Genomic DNA, 12,900 nt, shown 5'->3' on the forward strand with positions numbered 1-12,900 from the left:
CTCTAAACACAGAGAGTTTTGTGTTTACAGCAAACAATATATAGGTGATCTTTAAAAGGGCAACTTTTGAACAAGAAGTTTCTCCAATTCCAAACATATATTCACAGGTTTACTTAATATGCACTAAGTCTCTAATACTTCATTGCTGCTATGAGGGTCATTCCTGTCTCCACAAGGGTTACCAGCTACTCAGGGGAACCAAAAGGTCAAGGATCATACCGGTTCTAATAACCTAGGGAAGAAGTATATAATACATGAGAAACAGAAAAATGAAATGGTAGAAAAACTAAAACAGCAAGGGATGTGAAGATGAAGACATAATTCTCTATCCTTTCCAGAATAAAAGCCAGTGTATTTACTTTTAGCCTGAAATGTGTGTATTTGCAGGGGCATTGGCTTCTCTGATGAACAAGCAGTCAGTCGTGACTTAAGATCCCACCCAAAATAATATTTATATAGATACAGCATCAGGGTTCCTTCACTTGAGGAGAAAGAGAGAGACTACGAATCTTAAGTGTTGCTCTCTTCTCTCACCAAAACATTTTCTATCAGTATACCTGATTTGTATTTTAAACTCAAATTCATTTTAAATGAAATTCTATGTCATATCATCTTTCATAAATAGGAACTTCGTGGTCAAATACTCTGGCTGTAATTTTCATCTTTTTTAGACTTTTGCCCCAGTTTTGATAAGAGTTATATTCACATTTTGGTAAGAGTGCCTGACATGGAAGACTCTTCCTATAAAATTCCTGACTCATGTGGACTGACAGCAAAACAATCTGAATTTTTAGGATATTACTTGAGGCTATGTTTACATTTTCTGAGCTGCATGCTTCATCCAAGACCTTCAAGTAGGAGACCACACCCATGTAGGGACCACAGCTATGGACATGGGGTAGCTCAGATCATATATAAACCAAATATAAAAGTCAGCTTATCCTTAAAAATATAATCAGTCCTGCTATAATGCTTTCACAAAAGGAAGATTTACGTGCTAAAAGATGATTAAAAGTCAATTATATCTCCTAAACAATGCATACCTTTTTTCCTTGAATTCCAGGTAAACCCAGGTATCCTGGTTCTCCTGGGGGACCTACTGCTCCTTGTTCTCCCTAGGTAACATAGAAATTACAAGGTTGCAGATCTATTGCTTATGAAAAACACCACTGTTTTCATCTCTACATATATCTCCAATTTATAATCCATGGTTTCAAAATTAGTTGACATTTAGAATTATTACTTCAGACAGTAAAGAATGAAAAATTTACCACAGCCCTGATAAAACTTCTTATATTTTTCCTATCTTTGCTAAACTATTCTGATAGCATGTTTTAAAATTTTATAAATACTTATCATTTTTATTTTATTTTATAGCTTCAACAATAAAGTAGATAGTAAGGTAGTAACAACAATAAACATAGGTATCTTTTGTTTTCTTTACTAATTTTCACTTCCTCCTTGAAACTGCTTATTCTCATATTGCTACTTTAAAGAACTTACTTTATTGTTAAAAACTGGTGAGTAAATAGAACTAAAATCACTGACAATCTCATTACTCACTGTTTTCACTTTGTTACAGATTTTCTCTCTACCTCTCACAAGCACACAATAAACAATTTGGTTACTAAGATTTACTCAGTATGCATGCATCATTTTAGAATGTCTTTTACCACAAAATATATTAGTACTATGATGTTCTTCACATGCTGTTTTGTTTTTAAAACGTAATTTTGAATTACAGAATAGTACTTAACTGTATTGATTTATATTTGTTTTAATAAAATGCCAATTGTTAAACATTCGTTTTCATAATTTTTATTTTTATCAACAATATTGGGGTGAACATCTTTGTAGCCAAATAGTATACATATTTATGGTTTTTTTCCTTTATAAAAATGGAATACTGTTTTCTTAAAAGTAAATTCTTATTTCCAGTACAGGTAATATTCCATGACTTAATTCCTCCGCTCTCCTTCATCCCATAGAGATTATTCCCTTAATGAAATAAAGATTTCTTAAAAGTCTTACATAAGGAAATTTCTGAAAGTTACAGTGATATGGGATGGAATCCTGAACTTGCTTCATGTTTTTTGGTTTGAGTTTTACCTTCAGTCCCAGACTCTACCACATTAACTAAAGCCTACTCTCTTTTGTAAAAACAGTTTTGTCCTCTTTACTTACTACGCCCATTCCTGAGCTATTGAATATTACTGTAGATTGTTAAAGGCTTGAAGAGAATTGAAAATCCTATTGAAATAAACATCAACCATTTGGTTTGGAGGAAAAAGATACAAAGGGCTGTGAGAGCCCACGCTAAAGTCCCATCAATCAGCAAACAGAGGAATAGCACTACTTGTGCGGGAGCCACACACACTTTCCTTCAGTTACGGAAGACAGTGATATTCTCCGGACCAAAGAGGAGGTTCATGTTAGCATGTGGCTTCTACCATTTCCAGAAAAATCAAGCCAGAGGATATATTATGCCTGTTACCCAAACTATGATAAAGCATCCCCCAAAAATGAAACCTTGCATTAGCCATTTTCTTACGTGTTTGTTATATCTGTTATAGAGATAATCCTTCATTTCATGTAACTTCTCTTAAGGGATGCAAAACAATAATCTTAACAAACAGCGAAGGAGACTTATAATTCTTTGAATATATTTCCAAATGCCTCAAATGATAATTACCTTTAGTCCAGAAGCCCCAGGCAACCCTTGTAGTCCAGGTTCACCTTTATTTCCCTGTCAATGCATCAAACAATTAAATTTTTTAAAAATGCAGTCACAATATATCTGATATAGACGCTTAAGGGAAAAAACTTAAAATAATTTTTACATTTTCAACTCTCCAACCGTATGAAACATAGACTCTGTATGTTAAGCCTACTTATTCAGAAAGAATGAGTCCCCATATTTATAAAGCTTTCTGAAAGCATGTTTTAAAGCTAGCAGCTACAAGTAAGGGATGAGATTTGAAACCTCAGAAACCAGTGCTAATTGGCTGGGTCTCCATACTCTATAGGCCAGAGCCATGTATTGTAACAACATCCCATACACCGAGAATCTTCACCTTTGCCCTGTTTCATTTTCTCAGGATGACTCACCTTCAGCATGCAAGGAAAGAAAATTAGCTTCAAATGTACAGTGCCTTTTTTTAAAAAAAATATATGAATCAAAAAATGTTTACTTTGTGCTCTTTTTCAGAATTTGAGTGCCATCCTTTCTAACAAAAGCTTGGAGGGCAAAACCAACTTGACAGGGCAAAGAATATAAAAGTATAAAAGGGGTCAGGCATATAGCGAGAGAGCACGTCTGCTGGCTAATAAGGAGTGACAAAGACAGTGCTGGTTTTCAGAACTAGAGGGTATTATGCTAAGTGAAATAAGTCAATCAGACAAAGACAATTATCATATGATCTCACTGATATGTAGAATTTGAGAGACAAGACAAAAGGATCATAGGGGAAGGGAGGAGAAAATGAAACAAGACCAAACCAGAGGGGGAGACAAACCATAAGAGACTCTTAATCTCAGGAAAAAGAGGGTTGCTGGAGGGGAGGTGGGTGAGAGGGATGGAGTTGCTGGGGGATGGACACTGGGGAGGATATGTGCTATGGGGAGTGTGGTGAATTGTGTAAGACTGATGAATCACAGACCTATATCCCTGAAACAAATAATACGTTATATGTTAATAAAATAAATAAAAATAAAATTAAAAAGCAGTGCTGGTTTTCAAATATACCTTGATACCTAAAATCCCAATCTAGTCAATATCAGACAAAAGCAAGGGCCGAACTAGGTGTACTAATAAGTAAAGGTAACCAACTTCATTTTCAGCTTTTGAAAAGTTTTCTAGGTTACTCATGTTGAGAAACATATGAACCCAATACTTGGACATAATTGAAGCATTCAGCACATAACAGCATTATTAAGCCATAGAACAATGGTTCTGTAAGGACCTATTTTATGTTTATATTTTGTCAAGAGGCTTTCATTGAGGTTAAACAATACCTTGTTTAGCCCTTGAACTGTCCTCGCTCCCCTTCCCCCAGGGGATTCACTTAAAGGTGGGTCCCGGAAAACAGCTCCGGGTAACAATGCCCAGATACAAAGGTGGGTCAGGCCAGGTGGAGACATCCGATCAGTAGGGGGTTGCATACTGTCTCCCTAGCTACCAAGGAGTATGGGCCCCTGCCCTTTGGGTACCCTTTTGGCGCCAATCCTAATCAAGGTGTAATAGGCTGATTCAAATGTCTACTAGGGTAAATTATAGTTCAATTGGTCACCTAACATCACTGTGGAGTTTCCTGGGTGTGTTACAATCTCATTGGCCACCTGTGCGTGGCCAGGCCCGACCGCATGGTCTTTGCCCTTAAAAGCTAGACTGTGAAACAGACAAGGGTCGCCCTCTCTTGTAAGAGGTGCGGCCCCGAACGTTCGGTTAGATTCTTGATGCTTGGCGCGAAATAAAGCTTTGCTTGACCTTCGCTTTGTATCAGTCTCACTCCTTTAATCACGGACCCGTTATTGGGGCATAACAGGTTCTTTAAAATTTTTAATTTTGTGGGGTGCCTGGGTGGTTCAGTGGGTTAAAGCCTCTGCCTTCGGCTAAGGTCATGATCCCAGATTCCCGGGATCGAGCCCCACATCGGGCTCAGCAGGGAGCCTGCTTCCTCCTCCCTCTCTGTCTGCCTCCCCGCCTACTTATGATCTCTCTCTCTGTGTCAAATAAATAAATAAAATCTTTAAAAAAATAATAAATAAATAAATAAATAAATAAAATTTTTAATTCTGTAAGTGACTAAGCGGAAATTCAGAGGTGACAAAACTTGCTGCAAGTTACTTGATTATGTTAACATATCCTAATGCCATTTAGATAATAATTTTTAAAACTGCAATCTAGTATGGTTTAATGGCTTTAAAAAAGAGGTATCATAAACCAAGTTAGAAGTTTTCTAAAGATCCACCACAGAGTTTCAGTCTCACCTTTGCCCTATTTAATACAGCTTTTTTTTTGTCCCACCCTAAAATTCATACTAATTGATATTGAAAGCATAGTTCACAAACTTATCACAGTTGACAAAACAGGCAGAGAGAAACTAACATAGAGCTAGGTAAACTATGGCTCACAGGCTAAATGCAGCCCAGTGCATAGTCTTGTAAATCAAGTTTTGCCAGAAGGCAGGCACATCCCACACAGCCTATGGCTGCTTTTGCAATATAATAGCAGAGCTGAGGAGCTGCAACAGAAGCTACATGGCCCTCTAAGACTGAAATATTTACTATCTGGCCATGTGTAGAACACCTGAGCTAATATACTACATGAGAAAAGAGTTGAAGTGTCTCACTGAAAAGATTACATTCAAGAGGTATAATTTCAACACTCTGAATCAACTTTTAACAAAATAATTGCACAAGTACAAGATGAGAGAAAACAAACTTTACAGTAATTCATGTAAAAATAGACTGATCCTGGAAACAGCCACCTGCTTTCCCAGCTGTAACTGTAGAAACTACTCAACTGGTGGATGCCATAAGGGGTTGTTCTAAAACCTTTTATGGAAATTCCAGCAGATTTAATGACCCCCAGCTCAGTGTGAGCTAAGGATGTGAAGCAGCTGATAAAAACAAGGTGAGGAAATCTTAGGCTGAATTCTTAAGAATTAGAACATCCAAAACACCGTGGGGGGAGTCCACTGTACCCTAGTTCCTTAGGAGTCTATGACTACTCTGTATCTTCTCAGAAAATGACTTTGAGGGGCATCTGGGTGGCTCAGTTGGCTAAGCGTCTGCCTTCAGCTCAGGTCATGATCCCAAGGTCCTGGGATCCAGCCCCAAATCTGCTCCCTGCTCAATTGAGAACCTACTCTGCCCCTCACTCCAGCTCATGTTCTCTCTCATTCTATCTCAAATAAATGAATCTTAAGAAAGAAGGAAGGAAGGAAGGAAGGAAGGAGAGAAAGAGAGAAAGAGAGAAAGAGAGAAAGAGAGAAAGAAAGAAAGAAAGAAAGAAAGAAAGAGAGAGAGAGAGAGAAAGAAAATAAATGAGAAATTATGCAGAATCTCTACTTGGTAGAGGTTTTATACCAATTCAGTACACACTTACTACTGCTAGGACACACAATTCTCCAACAATTCAAAAGGGTTCACCACTGGTGGAAGGGCAGTAGCTACTTTTCCCTGATCACTGGGCTCCCATGATTTTTTATCCTATTTCTTTCTCTAAATAGTTTTGAAATTAAAAGTAGAATAGATTAAATCATCTACTCATCCACTCATTTTGTATGCCAGAGTCTATTCTTATGGGACAATGTCTAGTTAAAAGTTTAATTCTTTCAAACAGGAATTCCACCATTTCCTTTTGGATGGTTGTCCTACATTCTACTCATTAAATAGTTGAGAACAGTCTGAGTATAGCCAGAACGTACTTGATTTGAGCCTCTAATAAACCAAGAAAAAAAAAACCACAATAGTTTCCTTAGCACAGGATTCCATCACCTAGAATATGGTCAAACCATGGTATTCAGAGCTTCAGTTCTATCTTGAGAATAACCTAACCTGACATTCTAAACATATTTGTCAGGCTTGCCTGACATTTCTTAAAAATGAAAGTAAAGATAAAGTACTATCTTACCCACAGTCCTGAAGGAGAAAACACCTAATAAAACTCACGACAAGGCATTTTACAATAAAAATTCCATATACATACTACCAAATAAAAATATCAAGACGATGACTTAGGAACTGGTAAAAAGTTATCCTCAATCCTAACTACTAACCCACTCCATTGGTGGGGTTTGGAACCAAACCCTGTGCAACTCTACACAGTCCTCGATGCCCTTGGGATGACAAGAGAGGAAGAGGAGGTCAAGTAGTCAGAGATTCTGGACACTTTCCAGCTTAAACCAGACCTGCTTTACATCATCCTGTTTTTATATGCTTAGTTTTTGTCTAATATTTCATTCTTACAAATGACCATCCATAGAATTAAAACCACATTTTAAGTAAAATCAGTAGAGTTAGGTTTTACTGAGTACATAAGTGGTCATTTTCCACAAAGTTTTCTATCTTATTAATTTCATTTTATTTACCTTAGATCCTGGTGTCCCAGGCTGACCGGGCGAGCCATCACGTCCCATCAAACCCTACATTTTTAAGTGGAAGTTTAGAGAGTAACTTAGAAAACATTATTTTAAAAATATTCAATCCATTTCCAAGGCACACATTCTCATAATAATTAATCTGCTAGAAAATAATACAATATGAGGAAAAGTTCCCCACAGACATCCAAATAAAGGAGAGTGAAAAAAGCAAAGCCCTCCTAACATGGTTGCTCAAATAACATACAAATAGCAAAAATTCCTGGAATGCTAGTAAAAGACAAATGTAAACAAAAGTTGGTTTTCTTTCCTACATTCTTACTTTCTCCCTTTTGCCAAGATGGCTAAGAATTAGGTTTCTTCACAGATGTCATCCTGGTCAACTTTACATTCAATTTCTGTATTCTTAAACAATATTTTGAAAGAGTTACAACCTAATAAATTCCCTGAATATAACAATCTCTCTTCAAGTTACAAAATGGTCATATTTGTAACTAACCATATAATTCAAAATATGACAATAATTACTCTAGCAACAAGGAACTAATTTAATTTAGATTCTACTTTAAATACCGTTACATACATTGAAAACATTTGCTTTCTCTTAAATATAGCCAAGAAAACATGATGAGCAAAAACTATGCAATTAATATCATCAGAAAACGTAATCTCAGTAGGATCATCCTGAAGATTCTATGTCATCAATACTATGATTTGCTATTAATTTAGGATATTGTTGCAACTATAAAATGTAAAATATAGTGGTTCACTGAATCATGTATGAAATATTAGATATAATAAGTATACATATTCTCAAAGTTCAGTGAAGCTCTAACTAACATAGATCCTGGTAAATAACCAAGTATATTATTTCAGTGAACAAATGATGTGGTAGTGACAGTGGAGATAGATTACTCCATTTTAAATGGAAGAATCTTCTTTTAATCCTCCCCTAAAGTCAAATTCATATTTCAAGCACAATATTTTTCTTTCTTACTCTTATGTGCAAAATTCACCAACTCTTTCACCAAACAATGGATAAAATATCTGTTTTTAAGTGACATAAAACCTTTAACTGTTAAACATTAAAGATAACCATTTTACTTAAAGTTATTATAGGCAATTTGATTCATAGGTTAAAATCAACATCACTTCTAGCAATTTTTATACAATCTTGCACACATACAATAGGATTTTCATAATTTCTAATACCAAACTCATATTTCCCTTCCACTCTCAAAACTTCCTAAAATTATTTGTTTGCTAATTTAGGATCTTGCTATACTATGTCTTCTGAATATATTCTCCATTATTAGTGTAAAAATGCGTAATTTTTTAAAAAAAATTATTAAGTTTCAGACTTTTTATGGCATGTAGTTTTTTAATGAATGGATAGAATATTTGTTTTCCTTTTTATCTACATTAAGAATTCTTGATCTTTATTTGCATGGGAAGAAATGTGGAATCCTCTAGAAAAATGGATATAATTATTTTCATACAAATGGATTTGTGGATCCCCCAAAACTCACTGTTGAATCCCCCCCCCCAAGTTTTATAAACTCCAAAATAAGAACTCCTGGTACATAGAAACTATATTTCAAACACCCTGATAATAATGACATTAACATACAGGAATTCCCGGAGCTCCTTTTTTCCCTAGTGGTCCTGGAGGTCCAGTTTCTCCCTAAAAATCAAATACAGATCAAATTTAAAATTTTGAATTATAAATCCATTTCCAGGAATTTCCTACTGAAGCATTATGGAATGAAAATCCACTACCAATCAGCCCAGTCTGCCTTCTCTTTCTCTACTGTAAACCAGAAGCAACATAAGATAGAAAAATTAGGACTAAAACACCTTAAAGAGTTGGGCATAGGGTCTGTGAAATCACTAAGTCCTATATCTTTATGAGAAAATCAGGAGTGATACTATCATTGTTTCAAACGAAGACCTGGAAGTTCACACAGAGTTGCTGAGGTGAGACAACAGTTGGTGGGGGGGGGGGGGAGGTCACCTGAAAAATTTTATTTATCATAGATTAACAAACATGATAGTAAACACAAATTAAGAAAATACAGGACAGGGGCGCCTGGGTGGCTCAGTGGGTTAAAGCCTCTGCCTTCAGCTCAGGTCATGATCTCAGGGTCCTGGGATCAAGTCCCACATCGGGCTCTCTGCTCAGCAGGAAGCCTGCTTCCTCCTCTCTCTCTGCCTGCCTCTCTGCCTACTTGTGATCTCTGTCTGTCAAATAAATAAATAAAAATTTAAAAAAAAGAAAAGAAAATACAGGACATAGAATAATAGCATTTATACTTCAATTTCTTGGATTGTGGCTAACTAGGTACTCCAAGCGAATCTTTGAATCCTTAACAACAAGAACAAAAACCTGGAAAGAACATCCTCTGGGATAGAGTGTTGGTCTTATAAGAAGTTGAAGAGGTCTTCAAAGATCCCTCATTTTAATAAAATATACTCTGGGTTGACACTGTGATTATGAGGATTTGGATCTATACAGAAATCTTGCCAGAGGTAGAGATACAGGAGCCAAGAAGGCTGGAGGTATCTAGAGTGCAAGGGAAAGTGAATGGTGGGCTAGCCATGGGAAGAGGGTGGGAATCTTTAATCCCTATAAAGACCCAAGACTCTTAGAGGGGGCTGACCTGATATCCACGGCTACTAGTAGGAGGCAGCTTTCCATGGTCTGATTAGGCTGCCAGAACTCAGACCAATTAACATGAAACAATGAGCTCATATTTATCAAGAAAGAAAGAGGCAGCAAGCCACAAGACTGAGAGTTAACAGAAATAACAAATTACAGATACTGGAATTGTTAGAAAGAGAATTTAGAACAATATAGGAGGTCTTTATATATTAAAGAATGGAATCATGAAAGATGATTAGGACTGTAAATGGAACAAGATTCTATCAAGAATAAAAAGATGTTATTAAAAAGTTGAACTTTTAGAAATGAAAACTATGATTGTTTTGTTTTAAATCAATTGCTGGTTTAAAAAGCAGAGCAGACATAGTAAAGGAAGAATAAGTACAATGGGAAATATATCTAAAAAATTTAACCAGAATGTTAGAATCAAGAATATGAAAATAAGAAGCTCTTCAGAAACATGGAGGACAAAATGAGAAGGAATAAAATTCATCTGACTGTAAAGATTGAAAGAGGTGTAATTTGGAAATAATGAGTGATATCTTCCAGAATTAATGGAAATAATTCCATAGAGTCAGGAAGGAAAGTGAATTCTATTCAGGGTGAATAAAGAGAAATGCTCATCTAGATACACAGTAATGAGTTTTAGAACACAAAAGAACAAATAAAATACCTTAGAAGAATCCCAAAGAAAGGGACAGACCACTTACAAAAGAACAATAATTAGAATGAGAGCCGATGTTTCATAGTTAACAATGGGACCCTGAGGACAATAGAAGAAAATCCTCAATGTGTTTCAGTGTAATAATCATCAACCTTGAGCTGTATACCCTACAAAATGATCCCTCAAAACCAAGAGTAAAATATCTAAAATTAGATAAAATCTGAAAACTTGTTACCTAGATATGTGCAATAAGAACTGATAAAGATATAGTTCAGGAAGTAGTAAAATTATCCCAAAAGGATAGTCAAAGGGCATTAGAAAAGTAACCATGTAAAACAGAAAGCACATGTATAAATCCAAATAAATATTATCTGTATAAAACAACAAAACAAAAGCTAATTATAAGGATAAAATAATAGCTTCTGAAATTAAATCACATTTGAACAATGAACTGTTGCTACAAAAGTGGGAAGAATGTGTTCTATGTGAAGTCATCACCACTTTGCCCTTTTAATAAATACATCTAGCCCCAAATCTTTCAAGTTTCATTAATACTCACCTTTTGTCCCATTAATCCTTGGTTTCCAGGAAATCCTGGTATTCCCTAAAAAGTAATAAAGTAAAATTTTAATTTTAAAAAGTATGGACTGTATCATTAAAGAAGAATAAGTCCTAATTGGATTTTTTTACTTGTAAATAATGCATAATTTCAAACTTCTGTCATCCACTTACAACATAACACTGCTACTGATAATAGTCCAATTTGGAAAAGAGAAAATTTCTGAGAGTCAATGTTATATGAACATCTACTGATAGTTCAAGTTTTAAATACAGTCTTCCAAAAAGAAAAACTTATGAAATATTAACCTGGTTCTTCTTTCAGACCAACATAAGTGATAAAATAAGAAGGATACTTCATTTGAATATATTCCTTTACTATTTAAAATGAATAATGCAAGAAAACCTGTAAAGTCATAGGAGTTCAGATTTAGTACAATTCCAAAGGGCCCCACTGCCTCACAACCATAATTAAAAACTAATAAGATTAACCAATATCCTCCAAACTGAGCCATGAAACACCCAGGAACTTAATTCCTTATATAAAATACAATCATTCTCCTAATGATTCCCTTATTGATAAAACCACGAAGAATATGCAGGTCACAGTTTCAGGACAGAAGGAAAGAGAACTCTTTCACATGGTACAACCTAGATGTGCAAGTTCTCTAGCAAGATTCAGAGAATATTAATGTTCATTGTATAAATTTGAGAATAACATTAGCCCATTCATTAATGGGGAAGCAGCTCTACTGTTGGTCCTTCAATGCATTTACCAAAATAATTTTTTACCAGCCAAAGCAAACAGTGATGGTACTCATCATTTTTCATTTTTTATTCATTCTTCTTGGTTCCTTTCTCGACGGCACTTCAGTTAAAATAAGTAACATCGGAAATAAACAACATAGACAGATGGCAGAAAGAGGAATTTGGAAGATGAGGAAATCGGACCCCATTGGTATTTCTTTGAAAGCCCTCTGCACTATCGTGGCCCTCAAAGAACAGCAGCACTCCTGAGTAAATCAAGGCAGGTGGTAGAGAGGCCACTGACAATGAGAGCAAGTTATCTTCTACTACAGGGAGAGTAGACCATTATTTTTATTTTCACATCTTGACTTTATTAACACAATACTGGTCAATGTGTTAGCCACAATTATAATGCAAGACACATGCATATAGTTCTGGTTTTAAAATCTGAACTTGAATCATAAATTGGATTTCATGATGATTTTATTTGGCTCCATTCATCTTGCCAGGGCACTACATCCTTCTCAGAGAACAAAAGTTGTGCGTGAGCAATGACTATCAATGGAGGGATTGCAGTCTAGTTGAAAACACAAGCTTTCATAAAACATATGAATTAGAAGATAATAAAAAATGTAAATTTTAAAGTAGCATTATAAAACATAGCATAGTATTCTCTAAAACATAAAGGAAAATTAAAATAACTGAGTTCTACATAGAAAGAACACAGAATGATATGAATTGTATCCTTCCAAGGCAGAAAATGCATATTCTCAATGCAATCAATTAAGATCAATAATGTTCCAAATAAAGCCCTCCATTTCATAGACCATAACTTGGCATGAAACCATCTGTAATCAACTCCCATTCAAACACACATACACACAAACTCACTAAAGGTTTACACTAAGTCCGGAATTTAAATAAAACCCGCCTGTAAAATCTTACCAGATACAAGACATACATACATTGTTCTATGCTGAAAGTGGTGCTAGACACTGGACACTAGTGGACACTAGACACTGCTGTGGCCATGCAGTGTCCCTTGGGTCCAACAATCTCTAACGGGGGTCATACAGTTGCCCCTGATACTGTCACACCTGAGAAGCTTGATTTCTTGTTGCATTCTGTCTTTTATTGCTTAGAGTTTCATCACGATTCAAGTCTCC

At 35.6% G+C, this 12,900-nt stretch overlaps 1 protein-coding gene across 1 annotated transcript in view; it reads right to left on the minus strand.

Annotated features, from left to right (window-relative positions):
* Nucleotides 1–12,900, minus strand: part of COL21A1 (collagen type XXI alpha 1 chain) — a 181,987-nt gene that overhangs the window by 12,416 nt on the left and 156,671 nt on the right. The window contains exons 17-21 of the mRNA XM_080805923.1: nt 10,989–11,033; nt 8,734–8,787; nt 7,095–7,148; nt 2,693–2,746; nt 1,044–1,115 (exon numbers count right to left, since the gene is read on the minus strand). Coding sequence (XP_080662049.1) covers nt 1,044–1,115; nt 2,693–2,746; nt 7,095–7,148; nt 8,734–8,787; nt 10,989–11,033 — 279 coding nt within the window. The remainder of the gene's footprint in view (nt 1–1,043; nt 1,116–2,692; nt 2,747–7,094; nt 7,149–8,733; nt 8,788–10,988; nt 11,034–12,900) is intronic.

Source organism: Martes martes (genome assembly GCF_963455335.1).
Source record: "Martes martes genome assembly, chromosome: 6".
NCBI lineage: Eukaryota > Metazoa > Chordata > Mammalia > Carnivora > Mustelidae > Martes > Martes martes.